This window comes from Moschus berezovskii, chromosome 5, assembly GCF_049115385.1.
Source record: "Moschus berezovskii isolate FMDL1 chromosome 5, NW_MosBer_1.0, whole genome shotgun sequence".
NCBI lineage: Eukaryota > Metazoa > Chordata > Mammalia > Artiodactyla > Moschidae > Moschus > Moschus berezovskii.
Genome location: NC_142464.1, coordinates 44,152,198 through 44,171,190, shown reverse-complemented (window position 1 = coordinate 44,171,190; position 18,993 = coordinate 44,152,198). Strand labels below are relative to the sequence as shown.

Genomic DNA, 18,993 nt, shown 5'->3' with positions numbered 1-18,993 from the left:
AGATAGAAGATTCTTCTTACCGTGGATTGTAGCAACCTCAAGATATGATTTTTTTCTCTCCTCATTAAATTGAGAACTTTCAACTTTTCACTTAAAAGATATACTTTACAGCTTTTCTTTGGCACATCCCAACTGCCAACATCACTACTCTTGCTCTTTGAGGCCATTATTAAGTTAAATAAGAGTTCCGTGGATGCAGGGGCTGTGGTACCACAGTGGTCACGAGGCAGCAACTAAATGACTTAACAGGTGGGATATGCTGGACAAAGGTACGATTCACATATCCTGGGATAGCGTGAGATTGCATCATGCTACTCAGAACATCCTACAATTTAAAACTGATAAATTATTTAATTCTGGAATTTCCCATTTAACATTTTCCAATTGCGGTAGACCACAGATAACTGAAACTGTAAAAAGCAAAACCTTGGATAAGGTGAGACTCCTTTGACCCAGCAATTGTACCTCTAGACATTTCGCATTCAGAAATACACAATGATGCAGAGATGTATGCTTGCTAGTGCACATTGTGTTAGTTTGTAATACGTAGACTACCTAAATGTTCTTTAGTAAAGTGAAGAAAGTGTTCGTTGCTCAGTCGTGTCCAACTCTGCGACCCCATAGGCAGCAGCCCACCAGGCTCCACTGTCCATGGGATTCTCCAGGCAAGAACACTGGAGTGGATTGCCATTCCCTTCTGGGAATTCTTCTTTTTTGTATATTTATGCAGTGGAATACTATGGAGATTTTTTAAAGAATGAGAACAGTAGTATGATTCTGTTATTATCCCTATTTTACAGATAGAGAAAAGTTATGTAATTTGCCTCAGACCCCATAGTGACAGAACCATGAGTGGAACGCAATCTAGCTCGAGAATCCCAACTATTAATCATTATATTTATATACTAATAAGGAAAAACATATTGAAAGCACCAGATTTGGCAAAGAGGTAAATTTGTCATTGTTTTTTACTGAAAACATTGACAGTGACTTAATCCAGCTTATGTCTAAATAGACTTATTAAACTAAATAACTTCATATAGATGGACTAAGTAAAGACTGTTAAATCCATATTAGCATTTCTCAAACTTTTAGGTCTTAAGATTCTCAAAAATTAATAGAGGACCTCGAAGAGCTTTTGCTTATATTAAGTAAACTTGTCAGTATTTATGATATTAGAAATTAAAAGTAAAGAGTTTTAAATATAGGAATACACATTTACTAGCTTTCATATCCGGAGAAGGCAGTGGCAAGCCACTCCAGTACTCTTGCCTAGAAAATCCCATGGATAGAGGAGCCTGGTGGGCTGCAGTCCGTGGGGTCGCTAAGGGTCGGACACGACTGAGCGACTTCACTTTCACTTTTCACTTTCACACATTGGAGAAGGAAGTGGCAACCCACTCCAGTGTTCTTGCCTGGAGAATCCCAGGGAAGGGGGAGCCTGGTGGGCTTCTGTCTATGGGGTCACACAGAGTCGGACATGACTGAAGTGACTTAGCAGCAGCAGCAGCAGCAGCTATCATATCGGAGAAGGCAATGGCAACCCAGTCCAGTACTCTTGCCTGGAAAATCCCATGGATGGAGGAGCCTGGTGGGCTGCAGTCCGTGGGGTCGTGAAGAGTCGGACATGACTGAGCGACTTCACTTTCACTTTTCACTTTCATGCATTGGAGAAGGCAATGGCAATCCACTCCAGTGTTCTTGCCTGGAGAATCCCAGGGATGGGGGAGCCTGGTGGGCTGCTGTCTGTGGGGTCGCACAGAGTCTGACACGACTGAAGCGACTTAGCAGCAGCAGCAGCAGCTATCATATCACCTCTGGAAAACTGTTCTGTGCTCATGACAGAATGTGAGGAAGTAACTAACATCTTAGTAGTAGTATGATATTTGTTTTGACCTTGCAAACCCTACCCCACCCACCCAGTAAAGGCCTCAGGGATTCCCAGAAGTTGTAGTTTACACTTTGAGAATCCCTGATCTCTGTACTCAGTAAAACTGCTATTTTAATCCTAGAAGGCTTAAAAAAAAAAAAGAAAACCCATCTGATTTAAAGTTTATATGGATGAGCAAGGGGCCAAGAATAGCCAGAGATCATTTGTAAGGTGAATAAGGGTGGGGAACTTGGCCTATCAAGAATCATTAGAAAGCTGTATTAATTAGGGCAGTATGATTTTGGTGTTGGCTTTCCAATGGGACAGGAGAGTGTGGAACCTGACCCATATACACATGGCACTTTGTTCGAGGTAGTTTATTAGATCAGTGGGAATAGAAGTACTCTTCAAGTAATGCATCTGGGGAAAAAAATGAGAGTAGATACCTTCAGTTCAGTTCAGTCTCTCAGTCGTGTCCGGCTCTTTGCGACCCCATGAACCACAGCACGCCAGGCCTCCCTGTCCATCACCAACTCCCGGAGTTCACTCAAACTCATGTCCATCGAGTCGGTGATGCCATCCAGCCATCTCATTCTCTGTTGTCCCCATCTCCTCCCTCCCCCAACCCTTCCCAGCATCAGAGTCTTTTCCAGTGAGTCAACTCGACGCATGAGGTAGCCAAAGTATTGGAGTTTCAGCTTCAGCATCAGTCCTTCCAATGAACAACCAGGATTGATCTCCTTTAGAATGGACTGGTTGGATCTCCTTGCAGTTCAAGGGACTCTCAAGAGTCTTCTCCAGCACCACAGTTCAAAAGCATCATTTCTTTAGCGATCAGCTTTCTTCACAGTCCAACTCTCACATCCATACATGACCACGGGAAAAACCATAGCCTTGACTAGATGGACCTTTGTTGGCAAAGTAATGTCTCTGCTTTTTAATATGCTATCTAGGTTGGTCATAACTTTCCTTTCAAGGAGTAAGCGTCTTTTAATTTCATGGCTGCAGTCAGCATCCGCAGTGATTTTGGAGCCCAAAAAAATAAAATCTGACATTGTTTCCACTGTTTCCCCATCTATTTCCCATGAAGTGATGGGACCAGATGCCATGATCTTTGTTTTCTGAATGTTGAGCTTCAAGCCAACCTTTTCACTCTCCTCTTTCACTTTCATCAAGAGGCTTTTGAGTTCCTCTTCACTTTCTGCCATAAGGGTGGTGTCATCTGCATTTCTGAGGTTATTGATATTTCTCCCAGCAATCTTGATTCCAGCTTGATACCTTAGGCCATGGATTAAAACCAACTCTGTGTAGATTAAGGACTTAAATATTGAACGTAAAAATGAAGGAAATACGGACAGTTATTTCTTTCACACTGTTGCAATTTCTCAAGCAAGACAAAAATACCAACATTATAGGAAAGATTGATACATTTAACTGCAGTAAGATGAAAGAAATTCTTTGTTTATCAAGAGATACCTTAGCAGAGAGAAAAGGTATTCTTCAGACTGTAGATATGTGTATAACATGTTGGGGGTGGTAGAAAAGTGAGATAAGAAACGTACCCTTTATACATAGATATAAGATACTGGCAGTGTTTTAGTTCTTGTTTGGGGAAGTGTTCTTCATAAACACACCCATAAATAAGCAAATAAGCCATCCATGAACATACAGTGACAAAGCATCATGAACCAAATCTATGATGAATCCAGTTTTGTCAGCTGAGTTCCCATTAGTCTCTCTCAGCCCCAAAAAAACACAGTCGGTTTTTATCATGATACTATTTAAAAGATCCAACATTTTAGAGAATTCTTTGGCGGTCCAGTAGTTAGCACTTGGTGCTTTTACCACCATGGCCTGTGTTCAATCCCTGGTCGGGGAACTGAAATCCCGCAAGCTGCATGGTGTGGCCTGAGAAAAAGGTCCAGATTTTAGCAAAATTTAGTAATAAAAAATCCAACAGGGGAAAAATCAGCTGATTCCACCTTCTCCCAGAGGCCCTACCCAATGACAAGCATCCCTTGAGAAGGGTTAACGAAGCTCTCCCATGGTGTACCTGTGCGTTATGTTGTTTCTAGCGGGACTTACCCGACACCACTGTAGTTAGGGTGGAGGGAAGAGAGCTGGGAATTGGGTGGGGAACCTGCAGAATTACAAAGAAACCTCCAAACCTCACACTTTTGGCTGCAGTCTGGCCCTAGTTAGACTATCAGTATACAGAAACAAGTGACATGAACTAAACCTGACCTCCCACCTTGAGAACAGGCATGCCCGTGACATTTTTAGATGATGTACGTAGCCACCATGATTATTGACAATAAGACTGTTCTTTAGGAGTTTGCAGACACTTCTGGATGATGACGGTGATGACTTAGAAGAAGTATTTCACATCCATTTTAATGTAAGTAACAGTAAAAATAAAATTACAGCTCATATTTAATCTGATTTTACTACTTATATACCTTATAAATGTATATGCTTTATAAATTTGTATACTCTATAAATTTATAGACTTTTTAATCAGGTTAACTATTTATATACTTTTAATAAAAAACCAAACTATAAGGTAGTACAAAAGGTACTTTTTTCCTCGTTTTTCATGAGCTGGGTGTATTATCAGTTAGATTTTACTGAGTAACGGATAACACCTAAACTTGGTGGTGTAAAACAGCAAACACAGTTCTGGGACTTTCTGGACTGGCCTGACTTAACTGTTCTAAGTGGATCACAGTGGCCTTGCTCCCACACCTGTTCGTTAGCAGGCTGGTTGGTTGAGGGGGTGCAGCTGGAACAGCTGTGTCTGTCCTAGTGACTAGCTGAGGCTTCTTCACGGAGGAGGTGGCAAGCCCCAACACGCAGCTTCTTTTCAAGCTTTTACTCCTGTCAGGTCCCACTGGTCAAAATACTTCATGCTGCCGCACTCAGATTCACGAGCTGAAGAAATAGACCCCCCTCTTGATGGGAGCTGTTGCAAAGTTAGATGGCATAAGCACCAGGAAGGGAGGAATTTTTGACCACTTTTGCAAATCTTCTGCGCTGGGTCTGTACTGTGTGAAGTGAATACTGAGATGTGGCAATTTTCCCAGTAGTTTATTCAGTATGATCAGTTAAAATAGATAATTCAGGTTTTTTAAAAAGTTTATTTTTCATTCTCTGTGATAAATGTGGTAAATTTTTTTACCACCTTGCTGGTTTTTATAACAAAAATATGTATTTTCACAAATTCTTGAGGAAAAGAGGTATGCTTGAAAGTGTTTTTGTTGATAGTAGATTGTTGGGGATTCTCTTGGAGATCACTGAGTTCATTTGTGGTTACAGGTGCATTGGGACAAAGATGATGTAGACTTAATTCCTGATGGAAGTCACGTGATTGTTGACCAGACTAACAAGTAAGTATAAAGAAACAATTGTTTTGTCTGAAAAGAGAAAGTGTTACTCGCTTAATCATGTCCAACTTTTTGCACACCATGTTTATTTCACTGGGCTCTTAAAATCCCTTGTCACTACAATTTCCCTTTTTTAACCACTTTCCAGCAAGGCAGAGGGTCAGTGCTTGCTGTGTGCGTGTCTGCGTCTCCAGGTTTGCTGCTGGCAGGGATGGAAATGGCTTTCTTGCAGAGGCCTTCTCTTATCTTCCTGTCTAGGGGATAAAGACCTCTCTTTATCCGCTTACCCAGCTTTTCCTTTTCATGTCACACATTATCTGCCTTTATTTTTACTTGCCAGTGTTTTCCTCAGCTCTTAGGAGCTGTGTGATGCCAAGAGCATGGTCTGTTTTGCTCACTGTTGTTTGTCCAGTACCTAGTTCACAGTGGTGCCCAGTCCATAGCAGGAATTTAGTTTTGTTAATATTGTTAGATCTTACTGTGGTATCTTGACTTCCCATTACCTTATGGGATGCCATTTAAAGCAGTAGAGTTTGGGATCATAGAATATTCCCCTGATAGTTAGTCAGAGTGGTAAAGAAATATCTAGTGAGCATTCTGGCCTAAAGCCCAATGTTTTTCTTTAATTTTTAAAATCTTTATTTTGAAAAATTTTGAATTATATAGAAAAGTTCAGAGTTATAAGTATGCAGATCAAGAAATGAAACATTTCTAGCTCCATGGTATATTTAATTAATATACCTCAATTTAGTCCATAGAATTATTGATTGCCTGGCCTCTTCCCCTGAAAGAATTGGCAAGTGTGCCCAGAGGCAGAAACTTCAAGTGAAGTGCTGGGCTCACCCCAGGGAGCCTCCGTGCTCTCTTGGTCCAGAGGCCTGTTTGAATATTGGCTTTGATTTGAAAGCCTGGAGCTTTTGTATTTGTTACCTGGCTTTTTCTAGTTTATCCCTGGGAACCTTTGCTACAAGTAGCTTCAGCTAGACATATAAATGTCCTTTTTGTATTTAACCACAAATAATTACTCACTCTGACCAATTCAGATAATACAAGAGTATAAAATAGGAAGTTTCTCCTGTCTCTCAAGCCCATTCCCCAGAGATAGCAGGAACAGTTTATTCTTCCAAATTTTTTCTCTTCTAGTCTGTCAGTTCTCTTAACCATGTGACTTTGAGCAATCTCCTACTTGCACTCTGTTTCCTTTTTACCAAAATGCATAAGAACCTGCCTCACAGTTTTATGAAGATTAAATTAGATAATCTATTTTTTGAAAAAAAGCCACAGCTCTAACAGTTGGTTGTACATGGTAAGCACCCAATTTTAGGTACTCCAGCTCTCTTGATGCTGGGGAAGATTGAAGGCAAAAAGAGAAAGGGGTGGGGGGCCACAGAGTATGAGATGGTTATATAGCATCACCAACTCAAGTGGATGTGAATTTGAGCAAACTCCAGGAGATAATGAAAGACAGGGAAGCCTGGCATGCTGCAGTCCATAAGGTCGCAAAGAAACGCGATTTAAACAGTGAGCAACAGCTAGCTCTTTATTAGTAGTAGTATTTTGCTCTAAATATTTTATTAGAATCCTTTTGGTAAGACCAAGTGAAGGCCATCTAATTAATTTTGGCCTCAAATTTCTAGACAGTCCCCTCCCTCCCACTCCCGGAGGTTGACAGCTGCTCACAAGGGTTAATGCAGGAAAGATGTAAAGTTCCTAGGATCTCTTCATCACCAGATAGAGGACTTGTGTCAGCAAAATTCACAGGTAGAAGGCACGATGCTCTCTGCTGCTTATCACAGCCTGCTGAGGTGACAGGAACTATTACCTGGGCGCCCCAGCCATCACAGCAGCACTTCTCCAAGAGTCTCTGTGAAGGGGCACTGCCCTGGCAGGCTCCCAAAGCTCTTGTGCTTTATCCAATAATAGTATACTGGTGGATCTGAAACCCCTGTGGCACTGTAGACCCTTCATCGAGAATAAGGGCCCTGCACACGAGCAGTTGTGTGGAGATGGTGTGAGCGACCACCTTCCCCTTATTTGGAGAAGGTTCTGTAGCAGCCGTCAGGCAGACCCCAAGGACACCATCTCTTCCTTTACTTACATCATTCTTTTCACCCCCACCCCCAGTTTTGTTTGGAGTATTGCTGTAATCTGAAATCATTTTTGTTTCATTAAAGGAGAGACTATGTTTCTAAGTATGTCAATTACATCTTCAACATCTCTGTAAAGGCAATTTATGAGGAGTTTCAAAGAGGATTTTACAAAGTGTGTGACAAGGAGATTATTGAATTTTTCCATCCCGAAGAACTCAAGGATGTGATTATCGGAAATACAGATTACGACTGGGAAGCTTTTGAAAAGGTATATCATAAAGACCGAGTGGTTTAAATTAAAATTTTGTATGTTTCTTGAATATTTTTTTTTCATTTTTCTATAGAATGCACATTATGAACATGGATACGACAGTTCACATCCCACCATAGTGATGTTTTGGAAAGCTTTACACAAATTGACTTTGGAGGAAAAGAAAAAATTCCTTGGTGAGTGTTACATGAGGAGGAAGTCTGTACTCTTGTGTCCTTTTTGTGGGATAAGGAAATCTTGTTCTTCACAGGCATCACTTGCCTGTGAAGTCAGAGTCATAGTCCAGTGGAATGTCCTTTATTCCAGGTTGTCCCAATATTAACAAAATGCTAATAGAGATTTTTTTCCTGTCATTTTCAATTCTGCCTGTTGTAAATTTGGCTTCTCTGAGCTAAATATTGAGACTTCTGTAGTTGTATCATCATTCAGTTACCCAGGCCCCATGGGATGAGCCAAGCTGTAAGACTTGACTATCACTTGTCTCCACAATTTTAACTCACCTTCAGACTTCAATCTGTTTTATGCCTACTCAGTGCTTTTCAGATCATGAACTCCTTATTGCCAAATTTAGACTTAAATTGAAGAAAGTAGGGAAAACCACTAGACCATTCAGGTATGACCTAAATCAAATCCGTTATGATTATATAGTGGAAGTGACCAAATAGATTCAAGGGATTAGATCTGATAGAGGGCCTGAAGAATTATGGACAGAGGTTCGTGACATTGTATAGGAGGCAGTGATCAAGACCATCCCCAAGAAAAAGAAATGCAAAAAGGCAAAATGGCTGTCTGAGGAGGCCTTACAAATAGCTGTGAAGAGACGCAAAAGGCAAAGGAGAAAAGGAAAAATATACCCATTTGAATGCAGAGTTCCAAAGAAAAGCAAGGACAGATAAAAAGCCTTCCTTTCCCTGGTGGCTCAGAGGTTAAAGCGTCTGCCTCCAATGCGGGAGACCTGGGTTCGATCCCTGGGTCGGGAAGATCCCCTGGAGAAGGAAATGGTAACCCACTCCAGTATTCTTGCCTGGAGAATCCCATGGACGGAGAAGCCTGGTAGGCTACAGTCCACGGGGTCGCAAAGAGTCGGACACGACTGAGCGACTGAACGGAACGGAAATGATCAATGCACAGAAATACAGGAAAACAATAGAATGGGAAAGACTAGAGATCACTTCAAAAAAATTAGAGATACCAAGGGGACATTTCATGCAGAGATGGGCACAATAAAGGACAGAAATGGTAGGGACCTAACAGAAGCAGAAAAGATTAAGAAGAGGTGGCAAGAATACACAGAAGAACTGTACAAAAAAGATCTTCACGACCCAGATAATCACGATGGTGATCCCTCACCTAGAGCCAGACAACCTGGAGTGCGAAATCAAAGCTACAAACAAAGTCACTACAGACAAAGCTAGTGAAGGTGATGGAATTCCAGTTGAGCTATTTCAAATCCTGGAAGATGATGCTGTGAAAGTGCTGCAGTCAGTATGTCAGCAAATCTGGAAAACTCAGCAGTGGCCATAGGACTGGAAAAGGTCAGTTTTCATTCCAACCCCAAAGAAAGGCAATGCCAAAGAAGGCTCAAACTACTGCACAGTTGGACTCATCTCACATGCTAGGAAAGTAATGCTCAAAATTCTCCAAGCCAGGCTTCAGCAATACGTGAACCGTGAACTTCCAGATGTTCAAGCTGGTTTTAGAAAAGGCAGAGGAACCAGAGATCAAATTGCCAACATCTGCTGGATCATGGAAAAAACAAGAGAGTTCCAGAAAAACATCTATTTCTGCTTTATTGACTATCTCAAAGTCAATGGCATAGTCATTTGCCATTTAATGACTATGTGGATCATAATAAACTGGAAAATTCTGAAAGAGATGGGAATCCCAGACCACCTGACCTGCCTCTTGAGAAACCTGTATTCAGGTCAGGAAGCAACAGTTAGAACTGGACATGGAACAACAGACTGGTTCCAAATAGGAAAAGGAGTATGGCAAGGCTGTATATTGTCACCCTGCTTATTTAACTTATATGCAGAGTACATCATGAGGAACGCTGGGCTGGAGGAAGCACAAGCTGGAATCAAGATTGCTGGGAGAAATATTAATAACCTCAGATATGCAGATGACACCGCCCTTATGGCAGAAAGTGAAGAGGAACTCAAAAGCCTCTTGATGAAAGTGAAAGAGGAGAGTGAAAAGGTTGGCTTGAAGCTCAACATTCAGAAAACAAAGATCATGGCATCTGGTCCCATCACTTCATGGCAAATAGATGGGGAAACAGTGGGAACAGTGTCAGACTTTATTTTTCTGGGCTCCAAAATCACTGCAGATGTTGATTGCAGCCATGAAATTAAAAGACGCTTACTCTTTGGAAGGAAAGTTATGACCAACCTAGACAGCATAGTAAAAAGCAGAGACATTACTTTGCCAACAGAGGTCCGTCTGTCTAGTCAAGGCTATGTTTTTTCCAGTGGTCATGCATGGATGTGAGAGTTGGACTATAAAGAAAGTTGAGCGCCAAAGAATTGATGCTTTTGAATTGTGGTGTTGGAGATTTTTGAGAGTCCCTTGGACTGCAAGGAGATCCAACCAATCCATCCTAAAGGAAATCAGTCTTAAATATTCATTGGAAGGACGGATACTGCAGCTGAAACTGCAATACATTTGCCACCTGATGGGAAGAACTGATTCATCTGAAAAGACCCTGATGCTGGGAAAGATTGAAGGCGGGAGAACGGGAAGACAGATGAGATGGTTGGATGGTATCACTGACTCTATGGACATGAGTTTGAGTAAGCTCTGGGAGTTGGTGATGGACAGGGAAGCCTGGTGTACTGCAGTCCATGGGGTTGCAAAGAGTCGATTGAACTAAACTGATTGTGTTTCCTGAGACTTGTTTTAATGACTGCCTCTCTCATTTTTTTACTCAATTTCCTTCCTTATTTTTGAGAAACATTTATCTTCTTTTTTCTTTGGATAACATGGATGTTGAAAGGAATTCAGACTTCTCCAGAAACCCAATGTACCTCTCCAGTCTTAAAATGCTTTATAGGAAATCTTTGTTCCAACCAAATAATCCCCTTGTCTATGTGTTCCACAGCTTACTTGTGCCTCCCACTTCTATCTTTCTCCTTTCGTGCCTTGAACCTTCACCCGCCTCTTTGTTGCCTCTTTAAACCTTTCCCTCCTTATAGGTTCAGTTTTATTGCAATCTCTCTAGAAGTCCTCCCGGTTATCGCAGCCTAATTCTCTCCCTGCTCTGCCATGGCATTTACACTCATAAGGGACTAATTCCGTGGCATCTCCGGGGCTGTCTTACACCCTTTTTATTTTTCTCTCACTGTTTGTCTTTTCCTGCCCAAGAATTTAATATTCCCAACCAGACTGTAAGCTGCTTGAGGGCAGTGACTGTGTCAGACTTTGTCCTAACAGTGGTCCCCAATGCAGTCCAAAACACGTGGGCCCTCAGTGTTTTTGAATAAACACATTTTCTCTATATAAATTTTGGTTTCTGTGAAGCAGATAGCACTGATTTTTCTTTTTTTTAGTGTTTCTTACAGGAACTGACAGAATTCAAGTAAAAGGTTTAAAGAACATGAAAATAACATTTCGCTGTCCTGAAAATTTGAATGAAAAAGATCCGATAAGAGCACAGACATGTTTTAGTGTCCTCTACCTCCCTAAATATTCTACAATGGAAAGAGTAGAAGAAGCACTCCAAGCAGCCATCAACAACAACAGAGGATTTGGCTGACCTACCTCACACTCTTTACCCCTTTTAGGAAATATTTTCAAAAATAAAATTAACGTAAAAATCTTGCTGACTGTTCACTGTGTTTACCTGCTTTTTTAGAATTCCTATTTTTGCTTGTAAAATGTATTGGCAATAATATAGATTAGGCTGTTAAAACAAGTGCATTGAGAAACACAATGCATTGAGGCAGAAGGGTTTTTTCTCATAAATGTCTGGGTAGTTTGTCCAGGGCTTAAGTGGTTCTTCTTCCTCAAACTGCTCTAGTTACCTAGATGACTTTCTTGTTGCAAATTTCGGTGGAAACTTGCACATTTCTATCTTAAATATATTTATCGCATTTGAAACTATTGACTCCTTTCTCCTCAAAACTCTTAATGAACTGCTAGGCTCTCTTTTTTGTGGCTGCTTTCCCATTTCTTTTGCATGCTTCTCTTATACTTCCTGACCTTAAGTGCTCGTCTAGACATCTTTTCTCACTCTACACATATTCCTTCTTGTTGCTGTGGCATCAGTTGTTATTTCCATGCTGATGATACCCAGATCTCTGTCCGACAGGAACCAACAATACGGCGCCAGTCATTTTTCCTACGTAGCCTGTGGCTACCTGCATACTTAGCTCCTTCATCTCAACATGTTTAAGAATATGATCATTTTTCCTGTATTCTGCAGCTTAAAATGGTACCACTAACACCTCCTTCAACCATCTTTCCTTCCTCCCTCTTATTCACCCCCACATTTAAAAAAATCAGGTTTTGACAATTCTTGTTAACTTCATCTTCCTCTAAGCCCACTGCCAGTGCTTTCATTCAGGTTCTTATCTTCTCCATTCCCATCACTGCAGTCCTCTGTCAGTTGGTCTCCTCATATCTAGACCAGCACTGTCCAGTAGAACTTTCTGTAAGGCTAGAAACCTAGATGGGCTTCCCAGGTGGCGCTAGTGGTAAAGAACCTGCCTGCCAGTGCAGAAGACTAAGGAGACGCAGGTTTGATCCCTGGGTCGGGAAGATGCCCTAGAAGAAGTCATGGCAACCCACTCCAGTATTCTTGCCTGGAGAATTCTATGGATGGAGGAGCCTGGCAGGCTACAGTCCATGGGGTTGAAGAGACACAGCTGAAGCCATTTAGCATGCACACAGAAACCTAAGTAGATCTGTACTGTTGAAGAACATGGACTCCCTGCTATAGATAAGGTTTAGTTGTTGAATTTTCAAGAGAGAAAACTTTCATTGGTAGTAATGGGAGAAACTGTTGAACTATGCTGTCCAGTAATTTGTAGCTACTGAACTGAGATTTAAAATTCCGTAGTCATACTAGTGTTCAGTATCTACATGTGACTGGTGGCTACTGTGTTAATACAAATGTGAGCACTTGCCACATTAGGGGTCCATAACACACAGAACCCCTGCAAATTTGCATGTGCTTTTTTTTTTTTTCGTTTTCTAGGAAGTGTTTATCAGCTTCATATAGCAAAACAATTTTAAAATCAAGCAATAATGTCCAATTTCATTAACACAAGTTATTCTAGTTCAAAAATCCAACCTGCTGTGCCTCCTGGTCTCCCACCACGGTCTTGCATATACAGTGTACCACGTTCTAGTCACTTGTGACTAGCTCAGTTTCCTCAACGGGCCACAGTCCTGTTTTCATACATGGTTTTTCTTCTGCTTGGAACCCTTGTTTCATCCCACCCCTACCCCTGCTGCTTCCTTACCGCCTCTCTTCAGCTCTGCCTCCCTCTCTGCATGGGCTATTCCATCATTTTTCAGGATTCATTACAGCTATCATGGCTGTCCAGTACAAGCCATGAGAGTGAATTAAGTTTGTGGGATATGGCTGTCTAGCTCAGTGTCCCAACTAGGCTTTCAGTGTTCTGAGCTTACTTGCCAGTGAGTTGGCTGAGAGTGCCACCTAGTGGCTTGTGCAGAAAACAGTCACTTCCAAATGGAGAATTTCAGTAAGCTAGGCAAAACTATGGCAACCCACTCCAGTGTTCCTGCCTGGAGAATCCCAGGGACGGGGGAGCCTGGTGGGCTGCCGTCTATGAGGTCGCACAGAGTCGGTCACGACTGAAGTGACGCAGCAGCAGCAGCAGCAGCAGCAGGCAAAACTTAAAAAGGGAACAGGACTTTTCCCTCCATAACTACACACAGTAATGAGAATCTACTATGGCTTTTGGCTGTAACAGGTAATTTTGTATTTCCTGCCTCATATAAAACTCCTGCTAGGCCTGAAAGTTGGTATCATTTCCATGTCACAGATGGGCAGGATCTGAAGTTCAGAGAGTCTTCCTTAAAAGCCCACTCTGCAGGAATGGAAGAAAATGAAAAGGTTAAGTAGGTCATGACAAGTCCTTTCTTGCTACCTCAGGGTAGAAAATCCCCACTTACAAAGTTGGTGGCAAGGAGCTTATTCATAGGTCTTAAAGATGATCCCTGTAGTGATGCAGTGAGGACAGTAGGGAATATAGTCTTGCTAAGAGGCTCCGAGGAGGCAAGAGGTCCCCGCCATTGTGAAGCCAGCTAGTTATGGGGGCTGTGGGTGAGAATGAGTGGGGAAGAGTTCCAATTAGTGAAAGAATCAGGCAGTATTTCCATGATGGGTTTACAGTGCAACAATATACTTAGGAAAACACAAAGGTCATCAGGCTTGACTAAGAATTAAGAGTCCAAGCATTTTGATACCTCATTCTATTTTTCCTGAAAATAGGATGAGTTTGCTCAAAATAAAGCAGTACTATTACAGTGATTCAGAAGACCAAAGCTTCTGAGTGGTTTCAACTTCAGTTACTGTCCGTTACTCTGGGTAAACCATTTAATCTGTGTGCTTTAGTTTCCTCATCTGTAAAATTGTTGTATTACCCACCCTACCCCTTAGATTATGAGATTTTGTGTAATATGTTTAGAATTGTATCTAGTGTATAGTTTGTACTAGGGAAAGGATGGAGTTCATACTGCAGTCCCCCAGGGCTTTGCTATTCTCTCCTCTAATATGGTAAAATGCTTAGCTTGAAAAAGCTGAAATTGACTTTTTAGAATACAGTGCTTGTTTTATCAGAATTGTTTCATTTACACTGACCACAGTAAAATTTAGAGCAAATTAAAGATTAATATAATTTCCAGAAGTGATGGGTCCCTCATTCAGTTTTCTGCATTATTTGTATATTGCCATAAGAGTAATTTTTAAAACAAGACTTGTACTAGAGTATATACATTGAACTTACACAATAGAAAACACATCTAAACCTCATTTTAATTTTCTTTTGAAGGAGAATAATCACTAAAGTTTCTGTTAAACTGCTTTAAGATTCTATTTAGAATCAAAGTTATATTCAGTTCCTAGGTTTCTTTGGGGTAACTACTGAAACATGCTGCACCTCTGAAATAGTTACTAATAAGTCTTGTTGAAAGTTCTGGAAAGTCAGGAACTATTAATATGTCAAATGCTCATGCTCTTAGTATTGCTAAATAGGTCCATGGCAGGAAAATGAACTGAAATGTGAGGCATAACATTAAACTCTAGGACACAATCAGCTATTTTCAAGTCTTTCAACCCCACCTCTACCCCCAGAAGCACATATTTTCCTGGGAAATTTTTCTACTTTGGGTAGTTAAGTGTCTCTCTAAACATAGCCTACAGTTTGAAATTCAGAATATTTTACATTTCCCCTTTCTTAGAATCACACTCTTGTGACCAAAGGAGGGGGAGAAAACACAAAACTGCAAATTGCTTTATGGCAAGTATCAATATCTTTTAATTATTTTATTAAAATTAATGTAACCATTTGATGCCAAAGAAATGATGGTGATTTTAAAAACTCAGAATTTTGGCAAGTCCATGAAATTTCCATTTTATTATAGTTTTGTATCACATTAGTTCAAATGCATTTCTCTACAACTACTCCAACACAGCTCCTTTGGAATTATTTTAGTCATCGTTAACATATGACATTACCAAAGACTTTGAATCTAAAATAAAATTTCAAAATAGTAACTTTTAATTATGAATGCGATAAGCCATCAAGTGATGGTTGGGGCTGTTAATTTCCAACAAGACACTCTGTTGACATGTTCCTTCTGACACCCTGGGTATAAATAAGAACCTTCAAAAAACAAGGGCAGAACCAAAGTACAGTAAAGATGCCTCTGCAGCTTAAGCCTCCCATAGACCTAGACCCCTGACAGAAAGCTAGGCAAAGCATCTTTCCTGCAAATTAAGCGGGTTTCCAGTATTCCCATGTAGACGAGCCTTCAAAGACAGGCACTCTAGCATATCTTTAGGATATACCATCTTGGCTCTGGCTGCGTTAATTATGCCTGAAGAGTTTAATACCCATCCAAGTCCAAAGGTGGAAGAACACATAAACAGGTACGGTGATCGGCAAGAGCAGACTGTAAAAGCACAGACTGGTGGTGCTGGTGCAGCCCTGCGGGAAGTCTTCTTCCACAGAGGCGGAGTAAAACAGTCCTGCTAAAGATACCAGTGGAATCAGGACAGTCAACGTAGGAAGAGACAGAAACATTATTCCCCGCCACTCTGACTTTTTAAAAGGCAGGTGGTATTTAGAATATTTAGTTGTGTGTGTTGTTTTTAAGTATGATCTAATGCTGCTCCACTTCTTCTTGCTTCTTATTTTGATGTGTCATCCTAGCTGCCTGTGGTATCATATTAGGAATCCCATCAATAATTGGATAGGCTATTCCTAACTCTTCATTAATCAATTCATTTGTCGATGCTTCATATCTGAGGGGGAAAAAAAACCAAAATGAATCATGGAAAACAAAATGCTTGGAAGGGCTTGATGTTCATGTAAACAGTAACATTTATCCAATTCTAAACATGGAGTTAATCCAAGAAACGCAGAATGAGACTGCTTTTCATTTTAAAAGCAGTAATAGCTAATTGAACTATTTCTTAGAAAATAAATCTCTTAATTGTTCCCATTTTAGTCAGTTTCTCTCATTTTCTTTTTTCACTTTATCCTCAAGCTATGCCTGAATTTTTAAAAATACCAGTCAGAAAAGATCTTGCCCTTCTCATCCAAATATTCCTTCATTACTCATTTCAACCCCAACAATCCCCATTAATTTACTACTGGTACAGACACTAGAGGAAATTTCAACTTTGCTTTAGAACACATGCTTAATAGAGCAGCCTTATTGACCCATTAAAAAGGAAACCACTGAAAAATCAAAATACCCAAGTCTGAGAAAGAGAGGGCAAAAATGAGGAAACTTCAGAAAGTTACGTCTGCGACTGTGCTATCTACACAATGAGCCAAAAAGCAGATCAAGTGGTAATTCCAAGGTTTAAGAAAAATGAATGAGCAATATGTTCATTATGAAAAATATTCAGAAAGAGAAACGAAAAAGATGAAAATAAAGATTACTAGCAATCTACCACCCAAAGACTGCTATTCGGTGTTTACTAGTGGTGTGAATGTTCAGTTTTAGTAGCCTGAGACAGGGCTGTTTATCCTCAAGACTCTGGGTTAAAGGTTAAGAAGGCCTTAAAAAAAAAACCCAAAAAAACACAACTAGTTTCGAACTAAAAGCCAAAGGGCAGCACACGTAGTTTACATGGTTAAGATCGTACATGGCATTTTCCCAAGAATTTGGAGGCTACTACATTCTACATCATCTTGGCTTAAAAATCTGAATGCTTTGTGTTTCCAATAGTTCATAAACTTGGCTCTACGTGAGAAACATTTGCGGTCCTGTTAAGAAAATACACAATGGCTCAGGCCCCGCCTCCAGGCCTTCCGATTCACCCCGCCCAGGGTGGTGCCTGGAAATCTGCCAGCAACGCAGGAGACAGGACACGTGGGTTCGAGCCCCCGGTGGGGAAGATCCCCTGGAGGAGGAAATGGTAACCCACTCCACTCTTCTTGACTGGAAAATTACGTAGGCAGAGGGGCGTGGTGGGCTACAGTCCAAAGGGTCGCAGAGTCGGACACGACTGAACACAGCAGCAGCAACGGGCGATTCTAATGCGCAGCCAGTGACTAACCTATGTGCGCCTCGCAAGCCTGCGAGTCTGCGGTTTGGCTTCGGAGGCCTCGGTTGCCCTCCGGTCTCCCGTCTCCCTTCCCCCCCGCAGAGGGAAGATTCGGGAGCTGGCGGGCCCAGGTCCAAAAAATGGCAGCGAAGACTACCCAGAGTCTCCTCAGACTCCTCAATGGCTGTCAACGGCCATGCGGTCTACCTGTCTACTCCCCTCGACTGAGGCCACGAAGGAAAACCAACCCGCAGCGCGCGAGTCTCACCTGAGCGGCTTCTTGGAGAGCGGACACACCAGGAACTCCAGCAAGGCCTGGTCGAAGGCGCGGGGCGCTTTCTCCGTCCTCTCGCTCTTCTCTGCGGACGGCCGCGAGCTGGACGCGTGCAGACACCTCAGGGCGACCGCGAACGGCGGCGCGCGTGTCCCTCGCAGCGCTGACGCGAGCCGGCCGCACACCCCGCTCAGCATGGTCCGGCAGCCGCGACCGGGCCTCCGCGCGCCCTCGGCCACCCGGGCAGCTCTAATCGAAGCGGGAGAATCCAGCCCACCGGCCCGGCCCCGCCCCCCGGTGCTCGGGAAACGCCGTCCCCGCCAGGCGGAGACCAGCGCTTTGGTTCCGAGGGCGTTCCGAGGCCGCGCCTGCTTTTCCCGCGACACCGCTTGGTAGTTGACAGGCTCCCGAGACTCCTGGAGCTGTTCCTGTGCGTTTGCAAATTAGAAAACCAGTGCTTAAGTGGGGGTGACTTGAGTTTTCACCGGAGCCTGTCACAGGGTTGCCAAGAAGCAAGTGGCCAGACCTCAAAGTCACACAGTGACTCTTGGACCTACGCGGTTATCACCAAAATGAGGTTTCAAGCACACTGTCATATTGGGTATGTTAAAAAACATTACTTGGTTTTTATGTAAATCTTTACCAAGGTTCCTGTAACCTCGGGTTTTCTTTTTAAATTCTTTCATTAAAAAAAAAAATAAAGAATCAGAAAAGATTGGCTTAGTCCTTTAACCTCTAAGATGTCCAGATTCTTACCCTGGGGAACTCACCCTGAACTCAGTGGCGTAACAGTAGCACAACTAATCTGCTTCTATAATTGAGCGTGGAAACTTCCAGAAGTCTACATAACTGCGTCTGTTAGTTAAATGAGTGAACCATTCAATGGATTTTTCACCCTATGTTTGCCTCTTAGTCGCCAAGGAAATGACGCAGATTTGATCTGTTTCTTAAAGTGTAGTAAATAAGTTCTTGGGCTCTCGGGTTCATTGTTTACTAGTTGTATGACTCCAGCAAATGCCCTAAGTCCTGCTTCCTTATTTGTATAATAAGATTAATAACTGTACCTACTTCAGTTCAGTTCAGTCGCTCAGTCGTGTCCGACTCTTTGCGACCCCATAAATCACAGCATGCCAGGCCTCCCTGTCCATCACCAACTCCCGGAGTTCACTAGCCATCTCATCCTCTGTCGTCCCCTTCTCCTCCTGCCCCCAATCCCTCCCAATATCAGAGTCTTTTCCAGTGAGTCAGCTCATCGCATGAGGTGGCCAAAGTATTGGAGTTTCAGCTTTAGCATCAGTCCTTCCAGTGAAGTTACCTAATTTAATCCCCATGTGCAAATGCATGCCAAGAGCGTTTA

At 42.1% G+C, this 18,993-nt stretch overlaps 3 protein-coding genes and 1 long non-coding RNA gene across 6 annotated transcripts in view; 1 reads left to right on the top strand and 3 right to left on the bottom strand.

Moving 5' to 3' along the window:
* Positions 1-11,429, top strand: part of HERC5 (HECT and RLD domain containing E3 ubiquitin protein ligase 5) — a 50,988-nt gene extending 39,559 nt beyond the window's left edge. For both annotated transcript variants that reach the window (XM_055434109.2, XM_055434108.2), the window contains 5 exons: positions 4,202-4,268; positions 5,186-5,256; positions 7,428-7,611; positions 7,688-7,790; positions 11,163-11,429. In XM_055434109.2, coding sequence (XP_055290084.1) covers positions 4,202-4,268; positions 5,186-5,256; positions 7,428-7,611; positions 7,688-7,790; positions 11,163-11,368 — 631 coding nt within the window. In that variant the 3' untranslated portion in view covers positions 11,369-11,429. The remainder of the gene's footprint in view (positions 1-4,201; positions 4,269-5,185; positions 5,257-7,427; positions 7,612-7,687; positions 7,791-11,162) is intronic.
* The window catches only part of PYURF (PIGY upstream open reading frame), a 59,158-nt gene extending 41,198 nt beyond the window's left edge, over positions 1-17,960 (bottom strand). The window contains exons 1-2 of one of the 2 annotated variants that reach the window (XM_055434112.2): positions 17,631-17,940; positions 15,967-16,108 (exon numbers count right to left, since the gene is read on the bottom strand). In XM_055434112.2, the coding sequence (XP_055290087.2) occupies positions 15,967-16,108; positions 17,631-17,833 (345 nt within the window). In that variant the 5' untranslated portion in view covers positions 17,834-17,940. Of the gene's footprint in view, positions 1-15,966; positions 16,109-17,630 lie in introns of those variants that run through there. The other variant, XM_088836243.1, reaches the window with a different exon arrangement.
* LOC148777825 (uncharacterized) lies at positions 13,542-13,891 on the bottom strand. The gene is made up of 2 exons (XR_016037429.1): positions 13,756-13,891; positions 13,542-13,670 (listed from the first exon to the last, which is right to left on the bottom strand). It is a non-coding gene; the product is annotated as an uncharacterized LOC148777825 (long non-coding RNA).
* PIGY (phosphatidylinositol glycan anchor biosynthesis class Y) lies at positions 15,200-15,887 on the bottom strand. The gene has a single exon (XM_088836244.1). The coding sequence runs from the start codon at positions 15,885-15,887 to the stop codon at positions 15,672-15,674; it is 216 nt and encodes a 71-aa protein (XP_088692370.1). The 3' UTR covers positions 15,200-15,671.
* Positions 17,961-18,993: the final 1,033 nt, after the last annotated feature.

What these genes read in the sequence shown, in the direction of transcription:
- PIGY (XM_088836244.1), bottom strand. Translation starts at nt 15,887, where the DNA reads ATGTTTCTGTCTCTTCCTACGTTGACTGTCCTGATTCCACTGGTATCT.